The following is a 14,098-nucleotide window of genomic DNA, read 5'->3' on the forward strand; positions in this document are numbered from 1 at the left end:
CCGAAAACTATGACCCTGAATCCACATTATTGTTATAGCAATGAGGCTGATGCGATCGTTATCCAATTCCAATTCCAATCCCAAATTCAAATCGAAATCCAAATCGCCTGCCTTGTAAACAATATATCAAAGCATTAGATACAAACGCATGAATCGGGCGATACGATCCAAACACTTGAGCGAACTTTATGTCTTTATGGGCGTTTTTTCTTGTGTTTCGAATGATGATGATGGAATAGTCGAATAGATGGATCCCCATTCCCCCAATTTTCCCTTTCAACAGACCCGCCCCTCCCCCCCTTTGTCAGCCGCTTTTGTTGATGTGCCTAGTTCCCACATTTGTTTTGTGTTATTGCTTTCGTAGGCCCCACTCCCCACTCCCCACTCTCCACTTCTGAAAACAAAAAAATAATAATATCCTGCCATTATCTGTGCCATAAGGGTGTTTTCAATTGGTCATTCGCGTCGGCATTATACAGCATCTAAATATGACTTCTATATTTAGAATATTGTGTGCGCGGTGTGCGGAAAATTAAACGGTTTGAAAGTGGTTATTAAATATTGTAGGCTTCATTTCCGCTGAGTAATAGCACTTAAATCGATTCACATATATATCCTAGTATCTAACAATTTCAAATTTGAATGAGCACATGAGGAAATGGTGATATTGCAGTTGAAATTGGCCGTAATTTGTGCTACATAATTCACAAAATTCCGCTGGAGATTGAGCGACTTTGCAAAGTTTTGAATTGCTGAAAACGCTGCCATTAGTTTTTTTTTAGTTAGCTGCAATCTCTTGGAACAAAAGATTCCCTATATTCAATTCCCATTGGCTGTATTTCCTTCAGTAAAACCACCGACATTTGCAAGTGCTGTTAAAATTCGGCAAAAGTTTCGACACTTTTTGCAGGGTACAAAAGTTTCGTGACCCAAACCTATTCCCCAAGAGTTCCATCGTGTGTCTGCGATTTGTTTTTGTTTTTGTTTTGTTCTGCAGATGCTTTGGTTGAAAATAACTTCGAAGCGTTCAGCGACAGTAGAAAGAGAGCGCACTAGTGGCGGAAAAGAGACGGCAATGGCGGAAAGGGGAACCGAAGCGATTTATTTATTTTTATATATCGTAGCTTGGATTCTGAAGCACAACAGACACGTGGATACCGCCGACGAATTGGCGAATGAAAATGGGCATACAAATGGCCAGCAGATAAGCTGGATACGTCATAGTTTTTTGAGTACACTGCGCACAGTTTTAGTTTAATTTTCCACTACAATTGTGAAATGTAAAAGAAAATGTACAACGTGTCGTATGCGTAATTTTTTTGATATAACACGTATACGTATAACACGTATACGTATAACACGTATACGACATGTATTTCGGTTAGAAATATTTTGTAGAATACTTTTAAGCACAATTTTAGATGATTTCAAGTCTCTGCCCAGAAACTTTCGATTTTAGTTTGTTATTGACCTTCGGCAAGCATCTATTAAATTGACATGCTTTTGCTGGAAAACTCCCCCCCATATTTTGTCGAGTGTAGTCTTACCAGAATGGGTCGCTCATTGGCGTAGGACAGCTTGCGTGTGCTGCGCAGCGTTTCCAGCCAAAGGGAGTTCCTGCGGGCGGCACTCGTGGCGCCACCAACGCTGCCCGTTCGCGTCATCAACGCAGCGGCCGTGTTCAGCGGTTGCGACATTTGTGTTTGCGGCACTTGCGGCTGTAACGGTTGTAACGGTTGTAGCGCCTGTGGCGACGTCATCATCACCGTCAGCGACGGTGACCGCGAGGGAGTGGGCGAGGGCGTCATGGAGGGGCTGGCCGATGGGGTTGATGACGTCGACACGACCATGGGCGGCACGGGCGGTATGGGCGGCACAGATGGCATGGGCGGTACGAGCGGCATGGGCGGTACGAGCGGCATGGGCGGCACAGATGGCATGGGCGGCGGCGGAGGCGTGGCATGGCATTTCTGGTAGAGAGCACTCTGATTACAATCGTTATCCATGCAGAAGGCCGGCGACATGCTCTGCTCCTCCAAGATCCAAAAAGTTGTTTTGCGACTCCAGAGAAATCAGAAACTTGAGGTATCCAAGTGGTTTTTTGCCTATTAAGGATCTATTTTACTTTTTACTTGCACTGCTTGGCTTTGTTACTACACATCCCATTAATGCAAAAGAGTATCCTTGAAGTTGATTTTTAGAACCGGATATTGAGGTTCGCTCACTTAGGTTCGCGTTTTGGAAAAATTCACTGTTTTTGTTTTTTCATTTGAAAGCAAATGTTTTTGTTTTCAAGAAATTTACAGGCGCACACAAACATGTTGCCTTAATTATAATTAAAAGAATTTCCAGAAAACATGTACAATGTTTATTTTAATTAGCGATTCTCAGACCTTGCCGGTTACAGGTTAAAACCGCACTGTTTAAACAATGATTTATACATTTTCTTCGTGGAACACATAATTTATCACAATTTTCCAGCCACAAAATCGCATTGTCAACACCAACAGCACACACATATACACAGCAAAAAAACGAAAAAGGAGCAAAAGAAAAGGATTCTCTTTAGTGAAACAAGTACACGAAGCGGCACAGATGAAAATCCGTGAGGTTTTGATGTGATATTGATTGGAATTGAAATTATTTCTGGCCAGCCGTATTTCGACTTTCGACTGCGTAATTGTCCAGAATGTAAACAGATTGGGGAAGCAGACACAATTCACCATTTCCACAAGCCGTTCACGTCCATTATAATATTGACCGATCCGATCCGACCCGATTCGATATGATGCGATCCGCAAGCGATCTGGAAAATGAACAGAGACCCAGAGCTCCCAAGTTCCCAAAGATTCGAGAGCGATCCCTATCGAAGACGCCGCACAAATGGCCTGCCCACCAAAAGTTTTATTTATATTACAATCTGGTGCGCTCCGGCCTTCTTGTTCCGCCAATATATCGGAACAACAAAGAGCATTAATGTGCCAAAACTTGGGTATCGACTTGGATATGCCCATTAACCACTGATATTTTCAGATCTTCAATAATGCACAAACATGTATTAATCCCAAAACTAATGTATCTTGCGACCTAAAATTTGTTTCGAACAGAAAAAAACCTATGAGTCAGTGATAGTACCGCTTATGAGGCACACATTTTTCGACCAGCACGCTTCAACTGTGGATCGTGGAAGCCAAGTGGACAAAAGGCAGCAGGTGGATGGCCCAGATGAGAGAGACCGTTTCGGAGAGCGACGAGTGAGATACACGCTTGTGGAAAATCGGTGGAAAATCGGCGGAAAAGTGGTTGAGGGGGAACACCTGATCGCGTCGACGTCATGGAAATTAAAATGTTGCAGCTTTTACTGCGGGAAATATTAAATGCTTCCGCTCGGCACTTAATTGCTGCTACCCCCAAGAAACGCAAATGCTGAACTATAAAAATACCCTATATATACTTAGTTTTTGAATAAATGTATACGTACATCATATTGTTCATATTATCAGTATATCAGCAATCAATCGGTGCGTTCATCACAAATAACAATAATCGGTGCACAAGAAATCGCAGCATTTGCAACTACAGCTTACCTGTTTCGAAAAATTATCGATATTTCTTAAATAATAGCTAATTACGGGTGATATATGGAACTACGGGTCTACATTCAAGAACGGATGCAAAGTCGTACGGGATGCTGAAGCGGATTTGGAAGTGGATGCGAGCGTATGGGATGCGGGTATGTAAACTTGCGCTACAAGCGGCCAAAATGCTCAAAACGGTTTGGAAACGGGTATTTTTGAGTTTTATTTTGTAAGGCTGTTTTTGAGAATTTTAGGGGGGCGGGGAGGAGGATATAAATTGAGAATGGACATGGACGCAGTGCAAACTAGGAAGAAACGAATGCCAAAACGCATAACGATTGCACGGGGAGGCATTTAGCATTTTGCAGCATTATGCATTATGTTATCGATAACAAGCTACTTGACCGCTGGAAAGGCGGCAAGGTCAGAGCGGTGCCATTGAATATGAACTTTTGGTTTATAATTGGTAATTGGGTTTTTTTTTTGTTGGTTTTGTTTTTGGAACTTTGGAACTACGTTGGTTCATTCTAAATATTTATGTACACACATAAAACAAAATTGTTAGTTTCGGCAAATGGGTTTTGTTTTGTAGTTTTAAATTTTTGGTTTGCTTGTTTTTTTTTTTTTAAATACCATTTTGGAGCATTGAAGTGTTTCGTTAGTGGCCTCGGTGAAGGCCCTTCGAAGGCGCAACTTTCGGCTTTCGGACAAGGTGCGAGGCATTAGAAGAACGCCCTGGAGAGATTGCGAGATTGATGCGACAGCGATTAGTACAGATTGTTAAGTTATCCTAGTTAGTTAACTAAGTAAGCTAAGCTACATTCGGATTGTGGGCTACCAGTTAGGGTTACGTTCGATGTGTAGGGACTTAGGTATAGGAATGGGTTCTGATTGGTTTAAAGCGATTGAAAATACCTAGAAATTAGACATAGATTGGTCGAGAGTCCTACGCGTACAGTGCGTTACGAAAGTGACAGGCCTGTTTCGTTTATTCAGCTAATGCAATGATATATTAATAGCTCCTTTGCCTTTCGCAACGCACTGTACATAAAGTTAGATTAAGGTATATAAATGTAAGGGTACAGCCGAAACTACATAGTTGGTGTTACTTACTAGGGGAAGTTCGACTATAAAGATACCATACATATAGGCGAGGAAAGTAATGAAATATTTATGATATACATGAGATGTAATGATTGTAATTGTAATGATGAAACGGCGAAAGGTCTATTATAAAGTAAAGGGTATTTCGAGTAAGAAAGTAATCAAATATGTTGGCCATATGCCTGACAAGTAATAACGGCCCTTCTCGACACGCGTGTGATCCTGGGGGATTTTACACGTATGGAAAAGAGTGCCGAATGGATGAAAAGTTCATTGCATGTTGCATAATTAAATAGAGAGCTTTTCAAAAAAAAAAAAAAACAGAAATAATACAAACAACAACAATGGTGGGGTCAACGCAAATGGAAAAGCAGAAAAGCGGAAAAACGAAGACAATTGAAAACTTGAAATACATTGAAGCTTTCGCCTTGCAACTTAACCCTTATGCGGGTAAAGCTAAGCGAAAAAGCTCTCGAAAGCGAAGGGGGTTAAATGTAAAGAGATGACCGCAGGGGAATTGCATATATACTCGTACTTGTACAAATTGTTTGTTGCCTTTTTTATACGTGTTAAATGTGGCTCAAAAGCTTTTGGCCCATTTGCATGGGCAGCCGTTAAAAGCGGAGGATTTACCATTACTTTCGCTATCTTTACCGCTTTACCGCTACTTTTTTGAAAACAAACGAAACGAAAAGCTCTCTTGCCCCGAAGCTTCCATAAACGTTTTACCCACTATCTTATCCCCCTGACTATTTGCCGAAAGTGTCTGCCAGCGAACCCAGAGCGCAATTATCTCCAATGACTGAATAAAAAAAGTACAAAAAAGAACACAAAAAAACGGACAAGAAAAAAAAGAAAATTAAATATAGTATGGGGGCGCTAACCGGGGTACTTGCAGAAGAAGAAAATAGGAAAACGCGACGGCGAATGTCAAAGAGTGAACAAATTCATCAATCATGGTAAGGTCACTGCCAGCATGAAGGAAGAAGCTATATCATTTTTTCCCCATCTATGTATGTATATATATTTCCTTCCAGTTTTTTTTTGAGATATTTATGGACGGCAAAAGTTCAGACACGTTGGGCGTAAATTGATATTAATTATAACAGGGAGATGAAAGATATAGATAGAGCGACTAGAAATGGTATATTCCGTAGCGCTTAACAATTCAATTGCCACATGAATAATCTATTTGCAGACTGCAGGAAAGAACTGTCTTAATTGCGTTTGTCGGATATTCTCCATTAAATAGTAAAATGCTAAAATGGTAAAATACTAAATGCTCTTAGGCCCACCTACTAGGAGCCCATATTCATTTTCCATTTTCCATTCCCCTACGATCGAATGGCGTGTAAACAAAATTTTTAATTATGCCCACCGAAAGTAATGCGAAAGCGAGAGAGAACAAAATAAATAAATATACAAACATACATACATATATGTACAACGAAATGAGATTGAAGGTGGCCAAGCGGGCAAATGAAGAAAATAATTGTTGAGCCAACGCGGCGTATGAGCAATATTGATTTTCACTAATTGGATTTTAGCGCGCGAAAAACGTTAAATGGCCAAAACAAGAAAAATATATAAATTCAACGAAAACAAACCGAAAGAACAACAGCAACAAAGTAAGCAAATCACAAACTGCCAGCGTTTTATGATTATTAGAACACATCTGTAACATAAATAAAGAAATCCGAACTGAACATAAAAACATCTTGTGTTTATGAAGATGAGTTATTGGCGGTGATAAGATTTAACATCTAGGAAATGTAGCGAACTCTTGATAGTTTCCATAAGTGGAGTAATAAAATTATATTAAGTTTAAAGATACAATAAATTACAGCCAACTGCTGACTGCTTTTTAAATCATTTTGTTCACTCTATTAGCACAGCATTCAGCAGGGCTGGTCCCTTTAGGTTTTAAAATATTTTTAATTGTTACACTTTAATATTTAACTTGAGGCTAGAAGACTCGACCGGCCTTCAAGCCAACTATATATTGGGTACAACGCAGGATCTGGAAATGGTTGGTATGAACATAGAACATCGAGTGCGATGGTGGCCATAAAACATCCAATTTATGGGTATATACTTATGTATAGAGAAGGGATATACTGAGTTCAGTTACTATATACTTGTATATAATACATAGAGCGCTAAAGGTTACTTTGGGGTGGCGTCCACTTTGACATTTATGAGTTGGGCGATTGCAGATGGCTTATGTACATGAAATATGTACAAGGGCACTCGAAAAAAACACCACCCTCTAAAATTAGGAAGCTGCTTTAATGTGACCAGCCACCAAAGAATGACAGTGCTTACTTCACAAGTCTGGTCACTTCGAAACTCTGCCGTTTCTTTGTTCAGTTATTCAATCATTTGTACAACTATTCGAAATACAAAAGAGGGTTTTTTTTCGAGTGTGGGTCGCCTTGTTACGCACAAAAAAAAAAGATGCCCTGGGGAAATGGGGCTCTCATTTTGCATGGGCTGTTGGGGTAAACCAAGTGATTCTCACCTGCTTGAAGGGCCGCATGCCCCCATTGATCCGCAGGGAGTCGGCTGCAATGCCAGCGATTCCATCGCCGGAGCTCTCGCGCAGTTGCTTCAGCGAGACATTCGGCACCGTATGCGAGTGCGAGTGGGCGTGGCCGACGCAGGCGGAATGGGGGCCACAGCAAATGGCCGTACTGCTCGATTCCGGCTGTGAGCTTTGCCGTATTATCCGTGATCCGTTCGTTGGCGATGATGTGATTAGCACAGGCGGCACCTGCTGCTGCTGCTGTTGCTGCTGCAGATGCTGCTGATGCAGATGGTGTTGCTGCAACTGATAGTGCTGCTGCTGCTGCTGTTGCAGGTGATACTGTTGCTGCTGCTGCTGCTGCTGCTGGGGCAGGGCCGAGTTTGATATGCAAATGGCCATGGAGCCGCTGAGATTGCCCTGCTGGAAGGCACTTTTCACACTGTCGCGGGAGGCGGAGCGATCGATCAGCGTGGTGGGCGTGGTGGAAGCACGTCGGCTGCAATTGCGGCACGCCCGGCAGCGACTTGGCACGCTGGGCGGTATGCTCGAGGCCAGATTCTGATATGATGAGGTGCCCAAATTCGGATGACTGCCCGGACTGGAGCTGTGGCTATGGCTGTGGCTGTGGCTGTGGCTATCGCCGGGCTTGAGGCTTAAATTCATAATTGATATGGTCGGTTGCTGTTGCTGTTGCTGCTGCTGCTGCTGCTGCTGCTGCTGCTGCTGCTGCTGCTGCTGCTGTTGCAATTGATTATTGGTCATCGTTGCCTGTTGGCTGTGTTGTTCTTGGTCCTCTTCGTGTACTTCGATATCAGGCACTATGCTGCTGCGGACCAGGCCCTGTTCCACATCCTCGTCATGGCCGGCGGCACCGCTGCCACCGCGCATACTCTCCTCGGAACCCATCCTCGCGTGCTGCGACTGCTGCGGACTGGTCAGGTAGGTGGAAGTACGATCCTGACGCATTAGCGTTGGCTTGGAAGCCCCGGCTGCTGAGCCTGATGCTGAGCCGCCACCGGAACCGGATCCACCGCCCCCGCCCGATACCGATCCCGAGGATGAGGTGGACGCCCCCGTCGTTGGCCCATTTGTGGAGCTACTCTTCACCTGGCGGAGCAGAGCCGTCCGACCGCCGCCCTTCGATGGATTCGAGCTGCTCACCAGCAGCGAGTCCGTCTCCTCGGAACTCACGTAGCCCGAGTTGGTGGTGTCGTTTAGCTTCTGAATTGACATCTGTGGAATGGGAGTAAGCAAACATAGTTTCATTAGTACATCGGCCATCAAAAACTTAATATACAAATTGAAGGCGTAACTTTATCTTGTGATATTGTTATAAATAATCAGTATTTGGCCAAAACTTTTGAAATAATTATCCAAATATGGAGTATCATACCTCGTTAGACTCGTAATTTATTCCCCAATCGATCTGGATTCAAATTTACAAATTTTTACTTTTTGCCATTTTTTGCAAATTTTGATGGTACCATCTTACAAAAAATGCAAAGATTCGAAAAAAAAATTCTTTCTCCAAAAGTGACAGAAATGGTTAGTATTGGTGATAAGCTGCTCAAAACAGTTATTCTTTTGTGTTTGTGATCATTTTTAGCCAAGTTATGATCAAAATGCCCACAAAATATCTTCATTTTAGCCAAAAGTCGTTTTTCTGAATTTCCCTCATAAAATCATCAGTTTCTTGGCCATAACATTCAAAATAATTGTCTGAATATGGAATGGCATACCTCGTTGAGTTCGTATTTCAATTTCCAATCGAACGGTGTCCTCAAAAGGCAAATCTATTTTTTAGCCATTTTTTGCAAATTTTAATGATGGTACCCCTTACAAAAAATGCAAAAAAGTCAAGTCCAAGTCCGTCAAAAAGTGATAGAAATCGTTAGTATTGGTAATTAGCTGCTCAAAACAGTTATTCTTTTATGTTTGTGATCATTTTTAGTCAAGTAATGATTAAAATGCCCGTTAATATAATATTTGTTTCATTTTTGCCAAAAGCCATTTTTCCGAATTTCAGTCACAAAATAGTCAGTTTTTTGGCCATAACATGCAAAATAGTTATCAAAAAGTGGAACGCCATACCTCGTTGAATTCGTTACAAAATTCCCTATCCACCCGTGCTCAAAAAAAGAAATCCTATTTTTTTCCATTTTTCGCAAATTTTGATGATGGTACCCCTTACCGAAAATGCAAAAATTCGAAAAAAAAATTTCTTTTCCAAATCCGCCAAAAAGTGATAGAAATAGTTAGCATTGGTAGTTAGCAGTTCAAAACAGCTTTTCTTTTCGACATACGATTATTTTCAGCGAATTCATAAGGAAAAACCTCTTCAAAAATATTACAGTTTTCCCATTATTCGTATTTTAAGTGAGAACTTTTTCTTTGCAAAATAAATGATGCTATTAAAAATTAGAAAAATTGGACAAACAGTTAAAAGTTGAAAAGCCTTTAAAAAGTTAATTGCGCTTGTAGATTAGGTTGTCTGCAGCTTAGAAAAATGATTAATTTGGCTGAGTGACTTAATTTGACCAAGGTAAAAGAAAAAACCCGCAAAGAAAAGAACCGCATTTTGACCAAATGCTCCTATTTCCATTTTCCGAGAATTTGCAGATGCAGCGCTTTTAAGTAAGTAGCATTAGACGAGGGAAAACCATTCTGGATATTAAACAATCAACTTATCTACAACAAAGTTAAAGCCAAGGTAAAAAAAAAGCAGAAAGTCCGAAAGTCAGAAAGTCAGAAAGTCGAAAGCAAATCGCAGGAATCGGGGCACGTGCATTGAATGCACGAAAAAGACAAAGGAGCGGCTTAAGAACCCGTAAAGAAAATGGAAAATGAAAATGAAATGTGGGAAATGTGGGACGGGTTCGAAAGCTGTGGCCGAGCTTTCCGGGAAAACTATTTGCCAGAAGTTGTACCTCGTTGACAAAGAACTGATAAGCCACAAAAGCTTCAAAGCCAGCGCACACACTTGTGCCAGTGGAAAAAATGGGGAAAAGCGGGAAATGGGGGAAATGCGGGAAATGCGGGAAAGCTCGTTGACCGCAAGTCACACATGCGGAACAAGAATAGAGAGGGGAATAGAGGGGGTCGAGGAGAAGCCTCGGAAGAGCGAACGAAATATTTGAAACAAATCTGAAAAACGTAACAAATGAATATCAATAATTCAACTATAAATACGAACGAGTACTGTAAATTATTCAAGCGCTGCTTGCGGTGAAGTATACTTGAAAAAAAGCAAACTAACTAACTACAAATAAAGTGTGTAAATTCTTTTAATTTATTAACACATGTTAATTTATTAGACGATATGCAACGTTTCAATAAGATACCATATGCTTAAAGGATTAATATCAGTAATTGCCAGCATTTTCTTACAGTGTTCGTTGCGGGCACACCGCTGGAATAGGACAAAAGGACATTTCGGGGAGCTGGACGAAAAATGTGAAAATGTGAACACCTGCAGAGCAATGAATTCAGCTGGATGACTGGCTGACTGGCGAAGCTAACCGTTCTGGCCTGGCCATATATATCCGTATATATTCTACATTCCCGACATTGTATGGCCCACATGTGCATGCACACACACGCACACACACACACACGCACACACAATCATCATCGCATATACTCGCATATCCGAATCCATTATACGTTTGCATGTCGAGCGTGCCGCTAATAATAGTTGGGGGCCCCAGTAGCCCATAGACCATATCAGAGGAGTCCGTGCCAGGCGGAATGCCATAGATACAGATACTGTGGGTACAAGGCAGTGGCGTACGCAGGAGTTCGCCGGGGGGATGGGGGCTACTGCTGGAACCATCAATAGTAACAAAGATCATTGCAAAATTTTTGGTAACTTTAACTTTTGGTAAATGATCTATGCAAATATTTGTATTCATATACCTACGATCGTAATTTTTAGTTGAATAGGAAGTTCACTTTATAATGCACATTTTACAGCCCCCCCCTCTTGAACGCCACTGGATAAAAATACGAGCGGAGATACAAAAGGGACGGGAGGGATGGGGAATGGCAGGGGCGGGTTTTCTTGCCTCAAATTGGGTTAAAATTTCTTTCTCTTGGCGCAAAATGCAATAGCAATTTGGGGCCGCAAATGAATTCAATTGTTTATGGACCTCCCTTGATGGGATATTCTATAAATACCTCGTTCCATTGGCTATTGATTGATTTGTCAGTCAGTCAGTCAGTCAGTCAAAGGAGAAAGATGTGGGAAAACCCAAGAAGACTGAGTCAGCAGAAAAACACATTCATAGATGAATCTGGGAATAATTGATAAACATCTCGTCTTGCGATGCGCCACGCTTTAATTCGATTTCGTTCGTTGAGTAGAACTGATGAAATTTTAATCGCACCATTAAAACGATTGCTTCATTGCAAACAGGCACGTACAGTGCGGCTCAGCTGTGTAATTCATTTGGTTTGCCCGGCGATAATCGCCTCATAAATATTTATAAATTGAACACTGATTTCGGCAGATTATGGGAACCATTACTAATAGTACCGTACCAAGCTAAAGAAGCTGGCAAGCAAATCAAATTAAGAGTACAAGTTAATTAGAAAATGTTGAGCAACTTGTGGTAAGTTGTTAAAGTTTCAATTGTAAGTAGCATGTAAGTAGCTAAAACTACCCATTCCTGAACTTTATTCAATCAATAACTTTGCTTTATCACGAAAATATACAATGGCCACCATAAGCTCAGCTACTTAAATTGATAATTTACGTTTGCCTCCTTGTTCAATAGCCAATCAAATTCGATTGCTTAGCATAACAAATCACAGTAATCCAATGTGGGTTTATGGTTGTGTGGGTGTCCCCTTATTACAACACCACAACACGGGGGCATTAAGCCATCAATCGCCTTACAGCTGGGGGGACGCACTGTACATCGTACAGTAAATCCAATGGAACCGATGTCAAAAGGACACACAAGCAAGGCGATGGCCGGTCGCGTGTGAATGTCCCCATGTCCCCATCGATGGTCAGAGGAAGCACCTCGCCTCCGAAATGGGCATCGTATAAGTTGAACGCATCTATGGAGCGGAGCACCAGGCAGCCCCAGGTGACCCAGATGTCATGCGGCACTCAGCGTTAAAACATGGCCCGCAACGCAGCTTGGCCAATAACAATAAAGGCAAAAGGACCAAGGACCAAGGAGCCAGTACCTCGAACTACCATCGAGTAGTGCTGTCGCTTTGGCTCTTATTCAATTCATCAATTGTTCGGCTTTCAGTGGAGTGGAAATGCTGGTTGTGCCGTAATTAAGTGCCAATTGTTGGCCCTATTAACTCGCATAGATAGTGAGTTACACCAGCGAGCGAGATTGACATTTAAAGCGGATCTCAAATTTTCCAGTGGCAGCGACAGCGTTTTAATGCGATTTTCATTTAGAGTTTTCTTTCTCCTCAGTTAGTCAGTTACTCGAAAGCGAGTCATCACTGGAATCGAGGCCAATACAAATAAGTTGAGGCGACACGGCCAGAAGAATTCTATTGTGTAATGGCCGCTTCAGGTTTTCTGGTTTCAGGCTGTGGCCATTGAGACCTGACAGCGTTGTTTAATGGCCAACGGGCTGTTCTGTTCTGTTCTGTTCTGGTCTGAACTGGGTTGGGTTGGTCCGAACTGGAAACCCTTCAATCCGCAGGATTCGCATTCACGTCCAGCTCCTGACTGGTGAAAGGTGAGTGGTGACTGGTAACCAGGAGGGGCCGACGTTCGCATGTACAGATAAAAATTTATTGCACAACTCAAAATCAGGGGCAGAGTGCCGAGTGGCCGCGTGGACGAGTGCCCGAGTCCTTTGGCTTTTTTATGCCGGAACAGGAGCCAGGACCCTCTACATAAATTTCATTTGCAGGGCACACAAAATAAAAACAAAAAAAAGAGGAGAAAAAAGAGGAGGAAAATCGTTAACTTGGCCCTGTTTTATCCTGTGCCAGGAGTCCCTCCCCCCGAAAAGGAAAAACAAAAAAGAACTCACCTGAACAACAACAACAACGACGACCTCGTTGCATTCGTCAAAAGCCGTGTGTTCACATTTTTTTATTTGTGTTTTTTATGGAACGAAAAACGAGTGAAAAATATGGGGGGAGGGGAGAAAAATAATAGAAAGGATGCCACAGGCTGGCCAAAGTTGAGGGGTCACCCTCTAATTGCACGGAAACCCTGGGATTACGATTACAAAACCGAACCCGGATAGCTTTCACCTGAAATCTCTACGCTTACTGGCTTCTCAGCTCAGTTTGGCTTCTAACTTTTGACAGTTTTTGTTTGGGCTGCAGTTGAATCTTGGCTAAATTCGTTGCACTAAACAGTGTTGGCTGGCAAGATATACTACTTAGCTGGCATTCTTAAGATTTAGAAGGTGTCGAAAAGTACACTATATATGTACATATATAGTAAGTACTCTAAATTGATGGCATACTTTAAGACATCTCTATGTGACCTGCACACTGCTGAAGGCAGGACAAAAGGATGTTAAGCCACTTTAGCTGCAGTCCTGGACTTTGTCGCAACTTGAATTGATTGAAACACTTGCCTAGAGCTGCTCCCAGCACTCCTGCTCCATCGCTGGCAGCCTGACAACACAATCTACTTGTCGGGAGTAGCCCGAAAGAGCAGTTGCGAATCCTGACAATTTCGATATGGGTCTGACTTATGCCGGCAAACCCCCCACCCCCGCCCCGTGCCAAAAGTCCATCACAAAGTGTCCAAAGAACAGGCAAACTCACAATAGATGATGGACAGCAGAGAAAAAAAAAAAAAGAAAAGGAGCAAGCCAAGCCAATCCAAGTCAAGCAAAGCCACGTCCAAGCCAAGTTAATGAATCCATCAACGGCGACGGGAAAACCCTACTTA

At 42.2% G+C, this 14,098-nt stretch overlaps 1 protein-coding gene across 4 annotated transcripts in view; it reads right to left on the reverse strand.

The window, feature by feature from the left end:
• LOC120455130 (small conductance calcium-activated potassium channel protein) overlaps window positions 1-14,098 on the reverse strand; it is a 57,070-nt gene that overhangs the window by 35,983 nt on the left and 6,989 nt on the right. For 2 of the 4 annotated variants that reach the window (XM_039641026.2, XM_039641023.2), the window contains exon 1: window positions 1,548-2,216. In XM_039641026.2, coding sequence (XP_039496960.1) covers window positions 1,548-2,024 — 477 coding nt within the window. In that variant the 5' untranslated portion in view covers window positions 2,025-2,216. Of the gene's footprint in view, window positions 1-1,547; window positions 2,217-4,211; window positions 4,314-7,203; window positions 8,443-14,098 lie in introns of those variants that run through there. The other 2 variants (XM_039641022.2, XM_039641025.2) reach the window with 2 other exon arrangements.

The sequence above is a fragment of the Drosophila santomea genome, chromosome X (assembly GCF_016746245.2).
Source record: "Drosophila santomea strain STO CAGO 1482 chromosome X, Prin_Dsan_1.1, whole genome shotgun sequence".
NCBI classification, from domain to species: Eukaryota; Metazoa; Arthropoda; class Insecta; order Diptera; family Drosophilidae; genus Drosophila; species Drosophila santomea.